Consider the following 22,134-nt stretch of genomic DNA (forward strand, 5'->3'; position numbering starts at 1 on the left):
GGGACTGCAGGGTCATATGGTAGGTCTATTTTTAGCTCTATGTTTGAGGAACTTCCTTACTGTTCTCCACAGCAGCTGTTCCAATTTACATAGTTGGGGATTTTATTCATCCCTCTGTTTGGTTGTATGGATCAGTATACAGAGATAACTGGAACTGGTGGCAGATCTGGGGGTCGGGGGTTAGCCAGCTCTTGCCCAGGGCTATATTCCCACGTCTAATATCAAGGTGGAAAGACGGAAGAGTGAGGGGCATGGAGGGAATTTCTGGCCCAGAGGAAGCTGGCCTGGAACTGAAGTCTGGCTGCTCTGCCCCACAGGAGAGACTGAGCAGCCTGTTTTTTCTATAAGTGTAGCTCTGCAGTCAGCCATGGCTGACTGTTTGAACTATGCCTCCAAATATGAGCATCTAGAAGATAGTAGGGGGCTTCCCAAGTGGCTCAGCAGTAAAGAACCCACCTGTCAAAGCAGGAGATGTGGGCTGGGTCCCTGGGTCAGGAAGTTCCCCTGGAGAAGGAAATGGTAACCCACTATGGTATTCTTGCCTGGGAAACCCCACGCACAGAGGAGCCTGGTGGGCCACAGTCCATAGGGTTGCAAAAGAGCTGGACACAACTTAGCGACTAAACTACAAGAAGAAGACGGTAAGGCCCGGCCCAGTCATCTGGGAGTGAGAAAGCCTTGTCTGGTAACTGGTTTCCTCCCCGTCACCTGCGGTCACATCCCTCTGTCCATCTCCTCCTCCTTTGCTTTCCTCCTCCTTTCCTTCCTGGACTAGGTGGCACTGACCAGCTCCTGGGGAGAAAGGGCTCCCCAGGCCGCCCTGGAGAAGAGCAGTGTGTGTGTAAGTTCTGAGACTCTGGTGGGTGTGGATGGTCTTGTGTGTGCAGAAGGGGAATTGGCTGGGGGACAGGGTAGCCTCTCAGGGGACAGTGTCACCAGCAAGGGTGACCGGGGCCGCACGGACATGACCGGGGATGCTTCTGTCAGAGGGAGTAGAACAGAGAGGAGGGACGTGGCCCAGCTCTCATTAGACATCCCTGGAGGGGGCACCTTGGAAAGAGGCTGGACCGGGAGACAGGGCACTGACCCAGAAGGCCTTCCTGGGTGCCCAGCACAAAGGTACCGGTGAGGGGGCTACCCTGGGGAGATCAGTCATGGGTGCCGGAGTCAGGTTCTGGGCTGGAGGCCCTGTGCTGGCCACAGCGGTGGGGAGGCGGGAGGGGCCCCCACCGGAAGTGGACGGTGGAGGGCTCCCACCTCACATCCAGACCACAGAGGCGGCATGGAGCGCCTGAAGGCAAGCCGTCTGCACATCCAGCTGGACTGAACCCCGCGGCCCTGGGCTGTCCTGGCAGCTGTCCTTCAGACTTGAGCCTCACACCCGCATCCTCCCGCACTTGGCCTTGTGTGTTCAGCAGGGCCCTGCATTCTCCATGGCTCACTTCCTTATCCTGTATTAGCTCCAGCTAATGGGTGTGCGGTCTGAGCTTAGCCCCCTCCCTGTAACAAGGGTAGCCCTCGCAGGCCCTGGGCCCATCACTCTGCCAGACCCCTCCCCAAACTTCCCCGTGTGACAAGCCCAGGGGACTCTTGCTAAGGTGCTGATGCATCGGTATGAACTAAAAAGGCCTGCTTCCGAGCCCCGCCCCAGCTGAGCTCCTGGAACCCATGTCACGTCATTTGCAACAACACAATCCCCTTCAAATCTGTCAGGGAAAAACAAATATACATTTTTATACGGTGTAGAAAAAGAATGGACAGAGCTTGAGCTTTGGGATTGGAGGAATCTTACTGAATCTTAAACTTACAACTTGGTAAGTGGTTCTACTACCTGGATTTGTTTCTCCCCCTGTAAAATGGGTACATAATAGTGTCTCAAGGTACAGTATCGAGAGCATGGACCATGAGTTCATTATTAGTGCACATACAAGGCCAGTATCTCCTCCTCCTACAAGCTGTGTGTACTTGAAAGAAAAGTGAAAGTGAAGTCGCTCAGTCGTGTCCGACTCTTTGTGACCCCATGGACTGTAGCCCACCAGGCTCCTCCATCCATGGGATTCTCCAGCCAAGAATACTGGAGTGGGTTGCCATTTCCTTCTCCAGGGGATCTTCCCAACCCAGGGATCGAGCCCAGCTCTCCCGCATTGCAGACAGACGCAGGCAGATGCTTTAACCTCTGAGCCACCAGGGAAGTACTTAGGAAAGCTATTTAAATCCCCTGTGCCTCAGTTTCCTCAAGTGTAAAATGAGGGTAAGAAGAATATTTCACTAGATTGTTGAGATGAATTGATGAGGTAAAAGGTAATGTGCTTACATGGGTTAGGTTTCCAATAAATGGTAGCCAATATTAAAATCAGAATTGATATTTCAAAGAGCTCTAGCAAGAATTAAATGAAATAACAGGTTTGAAAAATATTTCAGAACCTGTATAGCACTGTCAGAGATCAGTTATTATGATGTATAATATTATTGCTGCTGCTACTGCTAAGTCACTTCAGTCGTGTCCGACTCTGTGCAACCCCATAGACGGCAGCCCACCAGGCTCCCCCGTCCCTGGGATTCTCCAGGCAAGAACACTGGAGTGGGTTGCCATTTCCTTCTCCAATGCATGAAAGTGAAAAGTGAAAGTGAAGTCGCTCAGTCTCAAACTCAAATTTAAAAAATAGCCAAATCTTTTCCAATCTAAAGAAAGCTTTGGGGATTGCAGTTCTGTATTGGCCAAGGATATTTTAAGCAGCTGGGCTTGTCTATCTTCTGTCCCTGCTTGGCGGCCCCGTGCTGCTGGGTGTAATTAGTCGTGGCTCTGTGGGTGATGAAGTAAAGGCTGGCTGACAATTTCACACCCACCCAGTGGCTTGGAAACGGATGACACCATTCTAAATTGCATTAAGGCCAGTTTTGAGCTTGTTCTTCAGATGACAACCACGGAATCGTGTTTTGAGTGGAAAGCCTATCTCATAGAAGTATTAAGGCATCATAAAATGAGAGAGAAGTTATTAGCAAGGGGACTTTAATAAAAGCCATCATCATGCTATGAGAGATGGTAACCTCATTTTGTGCTGTTAAAGCATATTTTGAGGTGTTTGGACAAGTTTAATTGAGATTATTGTTTATGAGATGAAAATACAGGGGTGAAGCAATGAAGAGGGCTGACTCGGCTCACGCTCGAGAGCTAATTTCAGAGGTCTTATCTTTAATGTTCATCCAGCTCTTCCTATCAACTCTGGGACACAGCCAGCTCTGCCATCAGAAGCTAGTTCTTTACCAGAATAACTCCATGGGCTTCTTTGAGCATTTCCTGTATGCAAGATGCTGCATGGAATTTGAAGATGATTAAGGCCTAGAGTAGGAAATGGCAAACCCACTGCAGTATTCTTGCCTGGAGAATGTCATGGACAGAGGAGCCTTTCAGGCTGAAGTCCATGGAGTCACAAAGAATCAGACATGACTGAACACACACCCATGAAGGCCTGAAGAAAGTTTGTAATCTACGGGAAGTGGGGTTTCTTTGTCTTTCTGAGTTTTTTTTGTTTTAAATTCTCACTCTCCCTGTCCCACCCTCCAATTCTCCATCCGTTCTGCCCCTTCTTCCTCCTAGCAAATATTTGATGGTTACTCTGGCCATGCAAGGTGCTAATGCTAGGTGTCAATCATTGACAAAACAGGAAGCCGCCTGGCCTTCATGGAACTTAACAGTTTTCGGAAGACAGACCAACATAGAGGTGGGAAAGGGGAGGTATTAAAGAAAAGCTTGAAGAACTTCCCTTCAAAGGGCCTGATACCACCTGATGCCACCATGTACCAAATCTTATTTCTCTTGGTAAGACTGCCTCTTGCCTTTGTCCTAAGTGAAATCCACAAGGATCTCTGAGTCCTTCCTGGTTCAACTGTACATTTGAACCAAGGAAAGATAACCTGTGATGTCTCAAAACTCCTTGTTAATAATCCTTTTTGTTTAGGATAATAATACTAAACAAATACTAAAATAATACTTGTTTTCCTCTTTATGTTTCTATTAGAGTCTTAGTCTCCCAAACAGAGACAATCCATTGGTACACAGGAAGAAATTTCCAGAATATTTGCCTATAAATATCATTTAGGTAGTCTTATTCTTTTAAAACATGTTTATATATATAATGTATATTTTAGTACAGTCATCTATGAATATAATTAATGACTGTGTATATAAAAGATGTGTATATTAAAAATGTGCACATATAGGGAATGCTTACTCAAACTCACTCAAAACTTTGTCTTACTGTCATGATCAACAAGTTCAGAGACGAGAACACTTGCACTCGAGAACAGGAAGAGGCCTTTTCTCAGTGGACTGAAGGAAACAGTCGAACGAGGATGCCCCCATGCGCCATAGCGTTTGCTCCGCTGGTGGGAATAAAAGCGACCAGCAAACTTCTTGCCTCTAGGACAGTCACAGGGCGTTCTGGCAAAAGGCTCCACTACAGACAGATGGCACCGCTTCTGTCATCCCTCCTCCCCACCAGGGCCACGCGGCAGGAGCCAGTCTGGGGAACAGGCTGTTCAGACAGCTGAGGAACCTCACTTTAGGACAGAGGACAAGAGCAGGCAGGGGAGAGGGCCTACCCCACTGCACAGGGTAAAGGGAACATGAGTCCTTCCACCAGGCTCTAAGTCTCTAAGAGAAAAGGATCAAGCCTTGGCTGGCCTGGACTGGAGACTCACTCCTGATTCTGGCAGATCCTAGAATGAGGGGAACAGCAGGAGTAAATTCAGGGACAGAGCCAGCAGAGCCTGCCAGGCAGCAGGAGAAAGCGGAAGTCACTGAGATGGCAGGTCGGAGCAGTGAGGACCAGGGAGGAAGCCACACGAAGGCCACGCACAGTGAGGGCAGCGGGGGTGGAAGGCTGGGGCAGAGCTGGGCCGAGACTGAACTGACCTGAGCGGGTCAGCTCGTCAGCCTGTTCCAGGAGCACCGAGAGGGAAGAGGGGATCACAGGCAGTGGGAGGACCGACATGTGGCCGATAATGATGTCACTTCCGACTCCAGACAAGATGCAACTTATCATCCCACAAAGAGAGAAAAAACATGAAGGGACCAATGGAATGTCCCGGCCAGCACTGCCAAATGTGTAGCCTTAGTGCACTCATGTTCAAGGTTGAGCTGAACATCACCCGCGTCCTCAAGACTCGGGGCCACTGCAACATTTTGAACCATTTCCTTTAGTTTCTCCTCCCACAGAACCCCCACTGTGCTCCCCTCTCATTGTGGTTTATTCCTGGTCCCTGTCTGCTGACCTCTCGGATGGCAGGACATGAGTCCCAGTCACCCTGATGCCCCCTGAGCTTAGCCTCATGGTTGGCATGAAGCCAATAGTTACTCAATACAATATTCATTTAAATAAAGAAATACCTGTTAGATCTAGAAAAGAAAAGAGTTTGCATCTTCATGCATCTACAGGAAGTCAGTAGGGAAAGCAAAATTGCAATGTTGCTAAGACTGAAATCGGGGCCCCTCTCAGAGAGCTTCCCAAGCTTTGGGAACCCACTGTCGCTAAGGGGGATGCAAAGGGGACAAGTTGAGCAACCGCAGAAGAGAACAGCTCGGGTGAATCAACACATTTGTGCAACTCCTCAGAGTGGAGAAGCTTCAGTGCAAACAGAGCTTCTGCTTTTTTTTTCTTTTTTTTTTCTCCTGAAAACACTGCCAGCTCCAAGAGGCACCCCCAAGAGAAACACAAAGATTCTGAGGATACACATTCAGGTGCCATTCTAGCTGGATAATTCAGGTCATCCACATGGACCATTTACCCAGCTCCAGAGATAGTTCCAGAAACATGAACAGCTCCCAACTCTCAGGAAACAATGGGGTCTGATATCTCCCAGATGATTCTCAAGGTTAGCTCATCATCCTCCTGGGAGGTGAAGAGTCAATATTCACAGCCCAGGCGCTTTTTGTTCAGAAAGCAGATCCATCACTTCCATTTACTTGTTCATCTGATGCATGGGTGTGGCTCATCTGTTTGGGGGGCAGGCTCGGTGCTGGGCTCATGGTCTGTGTTAGACCTGCCCCTGCTTGCCCCAGCTTATGCTCCACTTTGAAAGGAAAGAGGCGGAGGCATATTCCGTGGTTCCCATATCCCCACCCCACCCCCCCCACCCCGCCCCTGCCATACACCTTGCACTATGCTAGCTAATCTATGCACATCTTCCTATGGACCTCACGCTGGAGAAGTGGGCTTGGTTCCTGCTTGGTTTAGGAGAACTGCAGACCCCCCGGGGGGCAGGTAACACCTGGCTCTCGATGACACTACGTGTGTAAAGCTAGCATTTACAAAGGAGAAGGTTTCAATAAGATCATCATCTTATCCACAGAAGTAGGAGGAAATTAGTCAAGCAAATCTCAACATACAGGGTCATCTTGCTAATTTGCCTGTGGACATTAGCCTGGGTCCTAATAGCTCATAGACAGCATATTAGAGCAGAGACATCACTTTGCAGACAAAGGTCTGTCTAGTCAAAGCTATGGTTTTTCCAGGAGTCATCTATGGATGTGAGGGTTGGACCATAAAGAAGGTTGAGTGTTGAAGAACTGATGCTTTCCGACTGTGGTATTGGAGAAGATGTTTGAGAGTCCCTTGGACAGCAAGGAGATCATACCAGTTAATCCTAAAGGAAATCAACCCTAAATATTCACTGGAACAACTGATGCTGAATCTAAAGCTCCAATATTTGGCCACCTGATGAGAAGAGCCAACTCATTGGAAAAGACCCTGATGCTGGGAAAGACTGAAGGTAGGAGGAGAAGGGGGAGACAGAAGATGAGATGGTTGGATGGCATCACTGACTCAATGGACATGAGTTTGAGCAAGCTCAGGGAGTTGGTGATGGACAGGGAGGCTTGGCGTGCTGCAGTCCAAAGAGTCAAAAGCGACTGAGCAACCGAATAACAATGTAACAGTTCATTAACTCAAAAAGCTCCCTGGAAATCAGCTGCTTTTACACTGATGGACCTGGATGTCTCCACGCGCTCTTGTAGTGTGGTTGCCGGACACGTGGCCACTCAGCCAGGGCTGATCCCATTCTTAACTTAAGGACCTTGGTGGGGGTGTCCCCTGCCAAGTGTGGGCTCTGACCTCCATACCATCCCTCAGCCTGGGCCACAGCCTGGGATTCTTTTAAGTGCAGTTGACAGCTTCAGGTATGTTTTCTCAAACAGACCCCATTTCCATGCCGTCACCCCAGGGGTGAAAGGAAGGTCGTGAAACAGCAAGGCCAGGGCAAGTGGGCAGCAGCTCCGGGTCACCCAGTGGAAACAAGCAGAGGATCCTGCCACGTGGGCTCCCATGGCTCCCAGTTCTGGGCTTCTCCTTCTGCAGCAGCCTCTCCTGGGCACCGACCACTCCCTTTGATAGAGACCCATCTATGGTCCCTGCCTGCCTGCTGTCAGCCTCCACCATTAGACCACCGGGAGCTACCTTAAGCCCACTGCGCTTTTCCTCCCTGTCCCCCAAAGTCTGCACGAACCTCTAGCCCTCTAACGTGTTCCCAGGCTGATCTTTTTCCTCCTGGAGCCTCAGCTCATAGCACAGAGAGCCCCTCCCTCTCCCAGCTCCACACTGGCCATTTTCCTTTCCTTACAGAGTCACCAGAGCTGATAGCTGTGTAGTAGGGCAGGGCTTTCATGCACGGCTGAACTCCAATGCCTAGAAAATGTCACTGAATAAATAACTGAGTGAGGGAATGACTTCAGAGTCTAACTCATAATTGATGTTCAGTAAATATTTTTTGACAAGTTGCCTAAAGCTTCATGCCTCTGAACTATCAATCTAAACCTCTGTTACTCCTCTGGGTGAGTTCAGGGGGAAAAATCCACTTCTGCTTCTCCCTGCCTGCCCACTCCTCCCCCTCGAGGCCAAGCACCCAGTCAGTCTTTGCAACATTTCCTCTGCCCCTTCCCAGGGTGCCCCGCGCAGTACAGGGACTCTTACAAGTCGTCTAAGGAAGCACCTCTCTAGTACAGAGCCCCTGCTAAATTTAGAAGCAGCCCTGGTGTTTTGAATTCACCTTCGATCACAACAGTGAGAGAGGTTTCTAAATGACTGTCCCTGCTGGCCGAGTTGTTCCCACCAGGTTGGGGCCACGCCACCAGTCCCAGACAGTGACCTGACTCTGCTTGTGGACCAGTTGAGTGATGCTGGGCAGATCACTGGATGCTCTGTCTTCTCTGTGAAGTGGGAGGTGGACCAGGGCTCTCAGAGGGCTATGCAGCAGGTCACCTGGCATTCCGAGCTCACCCAGGCACCTCCATGACACGCTGTCTGGAGCCGGCGTTCCGGCAGCTTCCATGTCTACCAACAAGCCCTTGGGCTCCATGTGTTGGGCTTTCGATCAAGACCAGCATGCTATGAGTCGTGTCCGACTCTTTGTGACCCCTTGGACTGTAGCCCTACAAGCTCCTCTGTTTATGGGATTCTCCAGGCAAGAAAGAATACTGGAGTGGGTTGCCATTTCCTTCTCCAGGGGATCTTCCTGACCCAGGGGTCGAACCAGCATCTCTTGCATCTCCTGCATTAGCAGGCGGATTCTTTACCACTGCACCTCCTGGGAAGCATGCTATGAACAGGGAGATATATACTATTAGTTAAAAAAATTGAGACCCATCATGAAGCTGAAATAGTACAATGCACATATTCCCTTCACCTAAACTGACCAAGCATGAACATTTTGCCACATTTGCTTTCTGTCTTTCTCATTCTCTTTCTCTTTGTGTGTGTATGCTTTCTTTCTTTGTTACTGAACCATTTGAATGTTAAAGACAGCGTGCCTCTTGACCTTAAATACATTAGCATGAAGTTCCTAAAAATTAGCACATTCTTCACATAGCTCTATGCCCAGAAAATGAGCGCTGACACAAATGGTCCCATATGCAGTCTGTGTTTGAATACCCCTACCTCCATCCCAGGAATGTTCTTTCTAGTCCTTCTCCCTTGATCCAGGAGCCAGTCAGGCATCATACATTCAGTTACCATGTTTCCTTAGGCAACTTTCATCAGGAACCTAGGACAGCTGACTATTTTTCATAACCTTTCTAGTTTTATAACCTTTCACAACCTTTCTAGTTTCTTCCAGTTGTAGCACCAGCCAGCCAAGGGGTGGTATGCCTCCCCCGGGATGGCTGGTGGGCTGCTCCTTTCTGTAAATGGTCTTTGAGGCCCATTATTTCAATCCTCTGCCAATTAAAAACTTGTCTACAGTGGAGCCAAGACCAGAAGCTTTGCTCAGGGCCCACTGGGCCGTGACATCAAGAACCTGAGAAGAGAGAAGCAGCTGAGGCTTCTGAGCCTCAGCCCCCTTGGACCCAGTGAGCTTTAGACCATAAGAGCATCCTCTCAGCCTCCTCTGCCTTTTAATTAGAGACAAAATGTCCCCGTGTCTGAAAGCGGAGCATGGCCTGGACACTTAGAATCAAGCTGCCCATATTCCCAAGTGCTTTGCAAAAAAAAAAAAAAAGAACAGTGTTGCTATCTGCACTGTCCTTACAAAGAGAAGTCTGCTCGGCGCAGTTGCTGAAAACAGGAACCTGTCTCCTGTAGCCCGCGCCTTCCTCGTTTCTAGCAGAGGAAGTGGCAGCCGGTTTAGCAACTGTGCTTCTCGATAGCATGGGCTCTGCACCGGCGGGAGGCTCACTCTGCCACGGAAGTAGCAGCTGATGGAGCGGTGGTGATGGTGCTCCTGATGGTCCCTCCTCTGCGACTCCCAGGGGAGACCGTGCCCAGCTGTTGAAGGTATATGGGGGGACGTGGCAGGGGCTTTGGAGGGGAGGTGTCGGGACCCCTGAGACACACAGCTGGCAGTGGGGGGACTTTCTGGAGACAGACATGCTCTGGGAAGATAGGCAGAAGCAGGTCTAAGTGAGGCTCTGTGGCTGGTGAGTCGTGGCTGCTCACTGATGGGGAACTCTATGCCAGGAAGGTCTGGGAGAGCTCAGACCGGGCACGCTCATGCCAGAAGGAGATCTTCCAGCCACAGAACATTCTAGCACAGAGCAGGGTTCTCACTGTGGACACTCCAGCTTGCTATTAGACTTTCTAGAAGTATATCCTTAGGTGAGACATTTAAATCTCTCCAGGCCTTCATTCTCTCCTCTGGGAAGTGGGAATAATGGTACACAACTCACACAGGTATTGGGCAGATTCAACGAGCTAAGCTATGCAAAGTGTCCAGGCCAGTGTCAGACACGTAGTAGGGGCTCAGTAAAACGCTACCAGCATGGAGTCATAACGTGTGTAACTGGAACCCAGGCAGGTGGACATCACAGTGGTGCTTCTAGGCATCTGGGGTGTGGATCTTCTTGGGAAGGTGCCAACAATGACTGATGGTAACAAACAATAAGAATCCAAGTAGGTGAGATTTTTACAGCGCATATGATTAAATCAAAGGCAAACATGGGAGGCATACAAAAATCTGAAAATAAAATGCAAGCATTAGGAGATATTTTGGAGAACTAGAATTTTCTAAGGAATATGGCACACTCCTTATCCTACTAGGTTCCTCCATGTCCAGAGAGCCTGGTGTGTTAGGGAAATGGCCTGGGTTTTGGCCTCAGAATGTCCTGAATCGGGGTTGTGCACATAGTGTGAAGGGATGGAGTCTGCCCAGCTGAGTGGCAGGGGAGGCATGTTGCATGAAAAGTTATTTTCCTGCAATCTTTCTAACAATCCTGTTAAGATTACCATGATTATTCGCTTCCAACAAATGAGAAAATGAGGCTCAGAGAGGTTAAGTGATTCATCCAAGTCACACAGCTGGTGAGAGGCTCCGAGGGCTCCAAGGGCTGAGACGGGGGAGGAAGAGCCCCACCTAAGTGAGCTGAAGTTGGGGGAGGACAAAAGTGTGTATTTAAAGCAGTGCTCATAGTACTAAGAGAAGTATGCTCCATCGACTGCAGGGTGTCTTTTTGTAGGTTGCTGTGAGATCCTATACTGGGCTGTGGTTCTTTCAAAAATAGGGAGGTAAACTCAAGTAAAATTTCTGGCAACGTTTGGTGCAAACTATAGTCTTCAGTTGGGAAAATGTTATTCAAGAGTACTTAAGGAACTTGCCTAGTGTTCCAGTAGCTAAGACTGTGAGTTCCCAATGCAGGGGGCCTGGGTTCAATCCCCGGTCAGGGAACTAGATCCCACATGCTGCAACTAAGACCCTGTGCAGCCAAATAAGTAAATAAATATTCAAAAAAAGAGTGCTTAATAGGCTCTGAAATATACAATGGTAATAACAGGGGGAAAAAATCTATGGAATAGGCTGAAAGCTATTTAGACTCTTGTGTCTTAAAAAAGATCTAGAATCTGGGAAGTAAGACCAGGAAAACCTTTTTTTTAATCAGCTCCACCTGGGCCTACATTCTGGGTTGGTCGCCAGTGAACTCACTGTGTGACTCTGGGCAAGTCGCTTTGCCTATCTGAGTGTTTGCTTTTTCCTCTTAGTATAATAAAAAGAAGACCAGCTTCCTTATGTGTTTGTAGAAAGTTTAAATTATATACAATACGTAGTGCATGCTAAGTACTAAATAGCAGCTACTATCACTCCTAACCCAGACAATTAAAGCACCCAAGCTGCTTGTGTATCCATCAGCAGTAAACAGTAGCGGGCAGTGTTCAATATGACGGGTCACATGGCACAGCCGATGACCTGTGATTCCTTGCTCGATTTTTCTGAATACTTATTTCTACCTGGTGGTCCTCCATCTCACTTAAGTGAAACAGCTATAGGTAGGTTTGTACTGCACTGAAATCATCTTCCTAATACAGAAAGAAAAAAACATTCCTCCACTCTTAGTTTCAAGAGCTGGCAATGTATTTCCAAGGGGAGTGGGTCTTCCTTAAAGACTTAGAAATTATTCATCTCAGTAAACCCCAGTCAGCTTCCTGCATTAATAGATGCTGCTGGGTTTTAATTTTTCATCTGACATTCAGCAAGAATTTATTCCCCCAGCTCTGAGAAGCTGGAGCTTAAAATTCTCATTAAAATTTTCCAGCATGTCAAGCTAGAGCCTTTGGTTCTTGTCAGCAACCTGAGGGCCCTGTTAGCACATTTATCCATCCGTTTGTCCACCCACTCATCCATCCATCCATCCTTCCCTAATGAGCAACGCATTGAGGCCGTATCCTCTGACTGATTTCCTCCCCTCCCACCTCCCCAAGAGTTCCAAAGGAAACAGGTACACTGGTCCCGACCACTTCCTCCCATCTGAGAACCACCACGGGGGGAGGCAGTTCATTTCGTTACGGTAACTGGAGCTACAGACAGAAACCGTGGGGCCTCCAAGCCGCTCACTTTTGTTGCCATACAGCCTCGCAAAGTCACGCTTCCCTCCTTGGCACCTTCAGGCAACTGGGACCATGGCTGGGGGACTTGGGGTGGGGGTGGGGGCAGGTGGGGAGACTTCAGGAGCTTCAGACCAAAGTGGGAATTGTCCCTGCAATGGTCCTTGGGGGGAAGGCCCACCCTGAGAGGACAGGGCTGCCCCTGAGGGCACAGCCCTGCCTGCCTGCCCTGTGCTGGGTACTCTGGAGGGACACTTTTAGCCACTCGACTGAATGCAGTGAGCCCTTACTACGTGCCAGGCACCTGCAAGGTAATGATTTCTCATTGAGCAATACGCTAAAGAAAGGATCGCGTGCTCAGGGAGTTTATAAACTGGGGCTGTTGAAGACACAAATCCATAACGAGGAATTGTGGTGTGAGCCATGAAGGGGCCAGAACCCTGGACAGAGGGCAGAGGGTAACCTGTTGTCAGTGAACTCTTTACCTTTAATTCTCACTTTAGCCCTTGGAGGCAGGCACACTTCTTCTCAAAGTACAAATGTGCCATCTCCCCCTACTCTTCTGGACTCCCACAGCCTCCAAGTCACGTGGACAATCAGCTTAAAGATTACATCCTCTGAATAGAACTTGGAAGAGCCTGGTAGGTCAGGAACCACTTCCTGATATGCTACTTTAGCAATATACCAACTGGTCTATCTACTTAACAGCTATGATGCAACTGACCTTCTAGCGTACAAGAGCAGCGCCACGATCTTGTCATGAAAAGGGGTTGATTTAGCTTCATGTAACCCTCTGTCCACTTCCTTATGACTCAGAGCAGAGGACTTAAGAGCCGGGCTCCGGAGCCAGACACCTGGGTTCAAGCCCTGCCTCCTCTCTTACCAGCTCGCTGATAAACCCAGATAAGTTATGCAAACACTCTGGCTTTGGTTTCCTCAGTCCTACAAGAGGCGTAATGGCCGTGGTGTGTCTCTCCCGGGCACAGGGTCTCCTCAGTTTTCATCTCTTCCTTTTCTTTCCCTTTGGAACATCTAGTGTGTTTCAGGTCTGAGTCAACACAGACCTCTGACTTCAAGGCACTTACAGTCACTATCAAACCACCACACAAGAGAGTGTCAGAATCCCCTTTGCGGGCAAGGCGGGTGACCCTGAGCATGTAAGGATGAAACCCTGAGCTGAGAAAGTGTAGCTTCGGGGGTCCCCACCCCAGGCATCTGCAAGTGATTCACGTGTGGCTCAGCACATGCAAAGGCCGTTAAGAGACAAAAGAACAATTTCCGTCTCCCTTGATAAGCTCATGAGCCTCGCTGGTGGTTCACGTATCTGTACAAAGAGCAAACCCAAGTCTTGCTGGGAAAAGTTATGCAATACAGGAACCCCTAACTTCACCACGCCCGGGCCCAGGCGTCCAAACGCCCTCTCGCCTATCCATCTGCGTCACCATTGACCTCCACCTTCTGACGAGACCTGCATTTCCCAGGCGTTTGAAATGAAAAGCCCATTTCGTCTTCACTGCTTTCCCATTCTGTGCAATTGCGTATCTCTGTGATCTAACATCAAAATAATTGGCTTTCTGACTGTTTGCTCATTGCCAAGGTCTGTGATTGTCAGCTTGTAGGTTATGTGGGTATCGACGACCTGGCCTGACTTCATTTGTAACGTGGTTTTTGTCAGGAAGTGTTGTTTGGTGTTCAACAGACTCACAGACTGGAAGGTACCATATCCCACCAGCCCTGTGTATTGCGGGGCAGGGGGGAGGAGGGGAGTGGTCACTCTGAGTATGAAAAGTTGATTTAGGGAAAAAAAAAAAAGAAATGGGGAAATTAAAAAATTTTTTTAGTGAGATGTTAAAGCCATGCCAGGAATAACTGTATTGTTCACCTCTCCATGCTGGACACCACTTTTTAAGGATCCCGCTAGGCCTGGGGTCAAGGTGCTCACTTGTAGCACATTTACTGTTGGCAGAGAAATGAGCAACGGAGCACTTACTCCCTGCCTCAACACACGCACACACCCAGCAATGTGCTAATCTTGTAACACATACTCTCTAATCCTTACTTGTGAAAATTCAGCAAGGAAGCTATGGCTAAGCTCAGTTTTAAAACAGAAATCAACAAAAAGCAGTGGAAAGAAGTTTAGCGACATTCTAAGAGATGAAACTGAAATACGCCCCAGCACCAAGAGGTCCCAAATCTGGATTCTCCCTCTGACATCCTAAAATGACTGTAAAATGTTTTCTAGGATGTGTGTATCCTGGTCTCAGGGTAAAGCTGAGACTCCCTGTTATCCTGAGGGTATACGAGATCCTCTTCTGGACACCCAAGGGTGAAAGGAACATAGGCTCATGGACATGTGGGTCAATGATGATAAATGGTCAGTGACTCTCTGTGGTGAAGAGCGCTGGATGGTTGGGGAGGGTGGGCGGGTCATAGCACTTATCCAAAATTACTGAGAGGCCTTGAGAACAGGGCTTGCCCTCTCTGAGCCTTTTCTTTGTAATTGAGGACACTGAACTGCTCACCTCCAGTTGGTGCTTTATGATATTCTAGGGTCAGAGAGTCCTCTCTGGAGAGGTAAAGGGGCAGGGAGTGCTGAGCCCCCAACCCCCAATAAGCCTGCTTTTATCTATTTCACATGTCGAGCTTTCTGGGGAAACTTTGTCAGAACAGGTTTCAACCAGCCGGCTGGACCGCAGGCTTCTTCTCTGCACAGGGGCAGGAGAACAAGACGGACCTGGGGTCAGGGAGGACGGGCCTGTGGCTGCACCTGCCCGGCGAGGAGAGCTGGGAACCATGTGGGTCACAGGGCGGCACACCTGCAGAGCGAGGTCAGGATGTGGTGGGGTGCCCCCGGAAATCCTGAGAGATTTTTGGCAGGGGAGCCAACCGATGCTAAGGTCCTGGCCCAGTTCTTAGGGCCCCTGCTGCGGGTGGCAGACCGCAGGCAGCCCCGAGCAAGTCCCAGGGCTGTTGGGTGGGTACCGGGTACCACTCAGGGTGTGGGGTAGGGGGTAATTGAGACAAAAGGACCATAAGCCATTGTCTGGCCCAACCCTTTCCCCACCATACTTGAGAACCTGAGGCCTAAAGGAGGGGAAGGACTGCCAAAGTTTGCCCAGTGACCTAGCTGGCCACCCAGTACCCCTAGGGATCCAGTGGGTAAATCTGTAGTGATCCCATCTTACCACGCTTATCTCTGCTTCAGATATGACCTTAATTTAATCCTCAAAACAACCCCTCAGGGCACGGATTAGAATCTCAAATTTCTGCATTTGGAAAGGGAGGCTCAGAGGAGCGCAGCAAACTTGCTAAAGGACACACAGCCAGGAGGTCAGGGAGCTGGAATCTGAACTTCTGCTTGTCTGCGTTGGAAACCCTTTATTCAAGGCACCCTCCTTCTTTGCTAGTTCTACTTCTGATTATAGAAGCAGTTCAGGCACGTGGGAGAAAAACTGGGAGATTTTAGAGAGGTGTAAAGAAGTAGTCAAGAAATTCACCTATAAAATCAATCCTCAGACAGCCCTTGAAAACACCTTGGCAATAATTTCCTTTAACAGGTTTTCACATATATGTGGGTGCGTGTTAAAGTTTTGGGCTTCCCCGTAGGCTCAGACAGTGAAGAATCCACCTGCAATACAGGAGATCCAAGTTTGACCCCTGGGTCTGGAAGATCCCTGGAGAAGGGAATGGCTACCCACTTCAGTATTTTTGCCTGGAGAATTCCACAGACAGGGGAACCCGGCAGGCTATAGTCCAGGGGGTCACAAAGAGCTGGATACAGCTGGGCGGCTAAGCACGCATGTTGAAGTTTCATAATATTGACATAGTGTGAGTATGGCTAGTTTTCTGTTTGTTTGCTTTGTTTTGGGCTTTTTTCTCCCCATAGCATTAATATTTCTTCAGAACAATGCTTGGAAAGGCTGGAAAACTTTCCATACAATTCACTCCTGCCCTCCTGACCACACCAGGCCGCCTGATAGTGGCCGTGACCGCTGAACCTGAGCAGCCCTTAACTGGCACTTCTCTCCTGTCCTTCCTCCTCCCCCAGTTAAAACCCCAGCCCTGGGCTTCCGATCACTGCAACTTGACATCCAAGAGACCCCTGGGGACCTCTGTGTCCCCTGGACTAAAGGTCCACCCCAACGTTTATGGCCCTCAAAGCTTCCTTTGGCACACTTTCAAAATCACTTTCGGTTGTGTTCTTGGACTACACCCAAGGGCAGGCAAGCAGGACAGCATTCCGCGGTGGTTTTGAGAATGGGTTTGGGAGTCAGGCAGAGCTGGTGTAAAGCCTGGCTTGCCTTCTTACTACTCATATAAACTTGGACACGTTGCTTAGTTCCTGTCACCTAAAAGCTGGGCTCTTGTGAGAAGCTGGTGGGGGAGTGTGACGTCTGTAAAATGCTGGTGCCCGGCAGAGGAAGGGCTGACCACCCGGGGCGGTGCTGGCGATTCTGTGGTGACCGCTGCTGTTGGGATTCGGAGGTGATGGGTGACGAGGGCCCCCACTGGTGCCACCATGCCTTCACACCTTAGAAGCAGGTCACGTGGACGGACTTGCCACTGCCACACTCTGTGGGAGAAGTATCTGATCCCAAAGGGAGGGCTGCACCCCCAAGTGAGTTCTCACCTCCCAACTGTCGCCACGCTTACCCGACTGTTCTGGACCTGCCTTCCCTGGGTTGGGGCTCCTCAAGCTGCCGCCCCCTTGTCACACTATGAAGGGGTTCAGGTTACTTCCTTTCCCAGAGTGAGGCTTGGCCTTTAGGAGCACAGAGTGGATGAGATAGATGCACAGAGCAGTCCTGGGATGCTGCTCTGTGAGTGGCAGGCGCTATGTCCACCCGGTAACACAGAGCCCAAGATGGAAACTTCCCTGATCTGGTCAGACAGAAACCAGCCTGAGAAGGCAGGGCCCACACGCCTTGACTCCTCCATACCAGGGGTCTGCTCAAAGGGTGGCCAGCCATTTGCTGACCAGAGTCCTTTGGGGACCCAGCTTCCTCCTGGTGGAGTCGGCAGCATGGCCCTAGGGAAAGGGCAAGGGCTCTGCAGCCAGGGCCAGTAGGCGGGCCCTGGCATCCCTGCTCCACGAGGCTCTGGCCCCGGGCGTGTGGGCAGGGGAGCCAACCAGCTGACCTCCACACTGAGAAGGTAAATGCAGAAATTCTGCCTTCCGGGATGCCGGGAAGATGAAAGGTGGTGGCATCTGCTTATCGCCCACACGAATCACCCTGCCCGTGTCCTCAGAAGTGTAGAGACCGGGCTTGTATTTTATTCCGTGTAACGGGACTTCTTAAGAAAGCGATGATGGGTCTATTAGTAATCATTTTCAAAAGGTCACTGAAATTGCTGGAATTGAAAGAGGTTCAGTGGCTCTCTCTTTGGAGATCATCTTTTCCATTCATTTCATTTTTAAGAAGAGTAAACTGAGGCCCAAGTCTTCGCAGAACAAAAAGCAACATTGGCCCAGAGACGGGGGAAGAAGAAGAGGCGAAGGTCGGTTTCCATCCTCTGACACCACAAAGAAAAGGGATGAAGAAACCAAGACTGTTCGGAGCCAGTGTTAATTAACTCATTTCTCTCTGGCCCTCTCCTTGTTGTTTCCAGAAGCAATTATGCCTTTCAAAGCCTCGCTCCCACCTCCAGCCACTGCATAAAACTGTCACAGATTAAATCAGATCGCTCAGCCATTTCATTAGGGAAACCCCAGCTCTCAGTCTCTGGGGGCACTTTCGCTCTTCTCAAATCAAAGCCTCCTTCAGATGAGTTCACTCTTCCCTGGAGATGACAGGAAATCAGCCAGCAGACCTCCAAGGAGCAGGTGGACTGATGGGCTTTTCTGACTAGCACAGGCGGGATAAGGAGCTTACAGTCCAGCCCAGCCCCTGCTCCCGGAGTGTGCCCACCCGCCAGACAGAAACAGAGAGAAGACCAAGAACCCGGGCTCCTAGCATCCACCCCATCTCATCTCAAGACTTTGGGTATGTTTCTTTCCTTGGATGGACCTCAGTTTTTTCATCTGTAAATGCAAGTTTCAAATCTTTTGTTTTCCTGCATTGTAGTTCCTGGGCTTCCCTGGTGTCTCAGACGGTAAAGAATCTGCCTGCAATGCAGGAGAGCTGGGTTCAATCCCTGGGTCGAGAAGATCCCCTGGAGAAGGGGATGGCTACCCACTCCAGTATTCTTACTTGGAGAATTCCATGAACTGGGCAGCCTGGCGGGCTACAGTTCTTGGGGTCACAAAGAGTTGGACATGACTGAGCGACTAACACTTTCGCTTTCATTGTAGTTCCTGAATCCCTTCAAAGAGCACACACATCCTTGAGAAGAATGATAAAGTTGTTGGAAGGAAACAAAGTTAGAATTCCCTCTGATCGATAACAAAGTCTATCGGCATGACTTTCCTGGAGTTGCTGATGTAGAGATGAGAGTATGACGTGATGGCTGGAGGTCATCACTTGGAAGTGGCTGGGGGAGAAGATGGACCAGGAGTGAGGCTAAGACATGCTGCAGGGAAGGGGCCCGGGGGTCTGCAGGGGTGAGAGCTCACCTGCCTACTGGGCGCTCGGGGGAGGGGTGAAAGGCCCAAGCCCTGGGATCTAGCTGATCCTGCAGACCAAGCATCAGGCTGCAGGCAGAGAGGGGCATTGTCCCCAGTCAGTGGCAGCGCTGTGGGCACCCTTGGGAGTGCGAGGGGGCAAGGTGGCCACACACTTGAGTGATATCTCCATGGGGAGGCCTGCAGGGCCACTCCCCATGTATCCTGAGAGCTCCACTAGAAGCCCTGGTGACCACAGACGGAGCGGCTGAGGGGCTGGGGTGACTGCGGGCTCCAGGAAGTCACTGGGAGCAGGACAAAGGCAGTAGGGCCTCTCAGGACGTCTGTGCATCCCATGCAGGGTGCCAGCTCCCCAGAGCCAGTCTGCTTACTTCCCCCTTCCCTGAACAAACCTCAGGTGGGGCCCCAGAGGCGGAAGCCTTCCTGTCCACTGGGTGGGACCCCAAGGCCCCCCGTCCTCTGGGCGCTGGCTCAAGGCCCCACACATGAGACACTTAACTTCAGAGTGAGGCTGCGGGTCCTTCCACTAGCATGGTTTCCCCAGCACTTTCTTTGAGCACATTTCCAGGAGTGCCTACACCACACCCGAGACAAAGAAAATTCATCCCTGTTCCCCCCAGAGCCAGGGTGATGCTGTTGAAACCCGCTGGCCTGCAGGAAGGGCCTGCCAGAGACAGAGCGCCCCCTTGGCTGTATTTGGGGAGGGGGGAGGCGAGATGGAGGAGGAAAAAGGGCCTTGATATTGCATCAGAGTGGCCTCGCCCTTAAACTACCCTCATTGCTTCCAGTCACGAAGGCCAACAGGATCAGAATTCGGGCCTTCTCATTGGAGCACGTGGCCCATCCAGCCACACAGTCTGCGGTGCATTATAAGTTTAGAGTCTGGGCAAGTCTTGTGATTATCTTGGGAAGAACTCGATGATACTACAATCTCTCAGTCTGAGTTATAAGTGATAAACTTCATGTAACTAGTTAAAATAGATTAACTTTCAAAGGACACACTTTCTGGTTTTCCTTGTTTTGCAATGTACCACGTAGACCCCCCTTCCTTGCCTTCCCCTGACCCGTTAGGAAGTGGTGCACACCCCCGTCAGTCTCTGAAAGGCCTTGCTCTGGGAGCATTGATCTGCCCAGTATCTGAACCTGAAATGCATAGAGGAAGGATGCAAGGGTTGGATTGGCCGACTCTGGGGCCCTTTCAAACTCCTAACGCCTTGATCTTAAACTGGAGACGAAGAATGGGGTAGAATGCAAGTTTCCAGGTGGGCTGGACACTGGCTGGGGGATTCTGTCTCATCAGTTTTCTTTGTCCCCAGGGACAGGAATACCTCTGTCTATAGGTGTGGACTTCCTCTGCTTCAAGCAGCCTGAGAGGACACTTCTATGATGGAATCATTTAAGCCCCTTTCTAAAGTACTTGTATGAAGACCCAGAATTAGAGCTTCCCTCACCATGGGCTTTCAGAAAATATACTGTAAATGGCAATAACTGGCAATTTTACGCCTATTAATTTTCTGCCAGGTTGTGTTCTAAGTGTTTCACAGGCTTTATCTATTAATGTTGCAGCCACAACCCCATGTTGTTTTATTATTATTCGCTAAAACAGGCAGGGAAATGTCAAGAACTTCCCCAAGGGCATCCAGCTTGCATGCGCAGAGCCAGAATTTGAACATTATGGAATGATGTTCCAGAGACTTAGCATTTGAACAGTATGGAACAATTAAACCAGAGACTTAGCATTCTCTGTTCAAATTCCAACTTCCCCATTCCATGCTGTGTGACCTTGGACAAAATCCTTCCCCTCTCTGAGACTCAGTTTCCTTTCTGCAAAATGGGGTAAGGGATGCAAGGATGCTGCGATAATCAAAGGCGACAGCAGGTGCTGAAGTGCTGTAGCAACACAGGAAGCAGGCAGACAACAAACAGCCCTGTTAGGGGTTTTCACTTGTCCCCGTTGTTTAGAGCATGTTGAGAAACTCCAACAGAACAGACAAAGTGGAAAGAGAAAGTACCCATTTCTCATTCCCTTCAGGTTGCAGAGCCACATAACTCCTGCAGGGTAAGAGCTCCGGAGGCCGGGACCCTGGGTGTTGAGGGTCGGGGCTCAGGAGACCCTGGGGTGGGGAGTCTGAGAGGCACTCAACCCCTCACACGAACACTGCCAGCTGCTGGCTGTCAGCCCTGCGAGGAATGGAAACTTTCTCCACCAACAACACTTGCTAGCAACTTCCCTCTCTGTGGTTTTTCTCTGTCATTCCCTTGATAAAAGAAGTAGAGCTGCGCAAATGTAACCAACATTCACGAATCTGATCTTCACATAAAAACACCCGCCTTTCAAGAAGCGAGCGGCCTGAAAATATGATGCAGGATGTACTCTAAACTGGGTCATTCTCCACCCAGAGGGCTCAGTGCGTGGCTGACTCCCCGTGTGGATCCCCTGTGCCGTTGGCTTCGAGCGGCTTCGACAGCCCGGGGAGAAAGAAAAATGGGAAACAGCATGCGATCTACCCCGGCGCCCCCCGAGAGGCCTCTGCCCAGCTCAGAGGGTAAGTCTGGCTTCTTCGGTGAAGATGCGGTGATGGGGGTGCTGACAGCTATTCAAACAGGGCAATGGGTACATAGGGCTTCCTTATACCATCTCTCTTGCTTTGCCTGTGTTAACATGCTCATGATTAAATGCTAAAAATGATCAACAATGGTGCCCTGCCAGGATGCTAAGCTGCTGGCATTTTACGATGGAATTTCAAAGCAGCTGGTTTGATCCTTTTATTTCATTTATAGGTGGGGAAACTGAGGCCCACAGAGCAAATGCAATGTGTATATTAGCTATTAGTAGAGTCAGATTTCCAACCTGAGCTGGTCCAGTTCTGAAGTCTAGGTTTTTTCTTACCATTCCTTGCCAACCCTGATATAATATTATGATGGTTATATTAATATTATCCTGAGTATATGATATTATCATGGGTATATAATGTTCGCATGGATATATAATGCTACAAAAGCTCTACCAGAACGTTTTCAGTGTAACTTGATGATGCTAGCCACCAGTCCTAGGAAATCTTCCTGAAAATAAAGGAATCTTTGTGAGCATCTGTAGGACAGCAGGGACCAGGTATTCTAGAAGGAGGGCATAGTGTGGCGGGTTAATTGAGGATGACAGGAACCAGCTTTCTCCAGATATGCAAGGCTGAGCCAGATTCTCAAAGCCACGGTCATTCAAGGATGGCCCAAGAGCTGGGAGGGGACACTGGCAAGCAGAGACGGAGGCTG

General features: G+C 49.7%; 2 protein-coding genes across 5 annotated transcripts in view; one reads left to right on the forward strand and one right to left on the reverse strand.

The window, feature by feature from the left end:
- TG (thyroglobulin) overlaps nucleotides 1-22,134 on the reverse strand; it is a 235,215-nt gene that overhangs the window by 52,089 nt on the left and 160,992 nt on the right. The gene's annotated exons all lie outside the window — the stretch shown is intronic.
- SLA (Src like adaptor) overlaps nucleotides 9,592-22,134 on the forward strand; it is a 36,615-nt gene continuing 24,072 nt past the window's right edge. Inside the window, exons 1-2 of one of the 4 annotated variants that reach the window (XM_061438548.1) lie at nucleotides 9,592-9,764; nucleotides 21,265-21,410. In XM_061438548.1, the coding sequence (XP_061294532.1) occupies nucleotides 21,350-21,410 (61 nt within the window). In that variant the 5' untranslated portion in view covers nucleotides 9,592-9,764; nucleotides 21,265-21,349. Of the gene's footprint in view, nucleotides 9,765-18,868; nucleotides 21,411-22,134 lie in introns of those variants that run through there. The other 3 variants (XM_061438546.1, XM_061438545.1, XM_061438547.1) reach the window with 3 other exon arrangements.

The sequence above is a fragment of the Bos javanicus genome, chromosome 14 (assembly GCF_032452875.1).
Source record: "Bos javanicus breed banteng chromosome 14, ARS-OSU_banteng_1.0, whole genome shotgun sequence".
NCBI classification, from domain to species: Eukaryota; Metazoa; Chordata; class Mammalia; order Artiodactyla; family Bovidae; genus Bos; species Bos javanicus.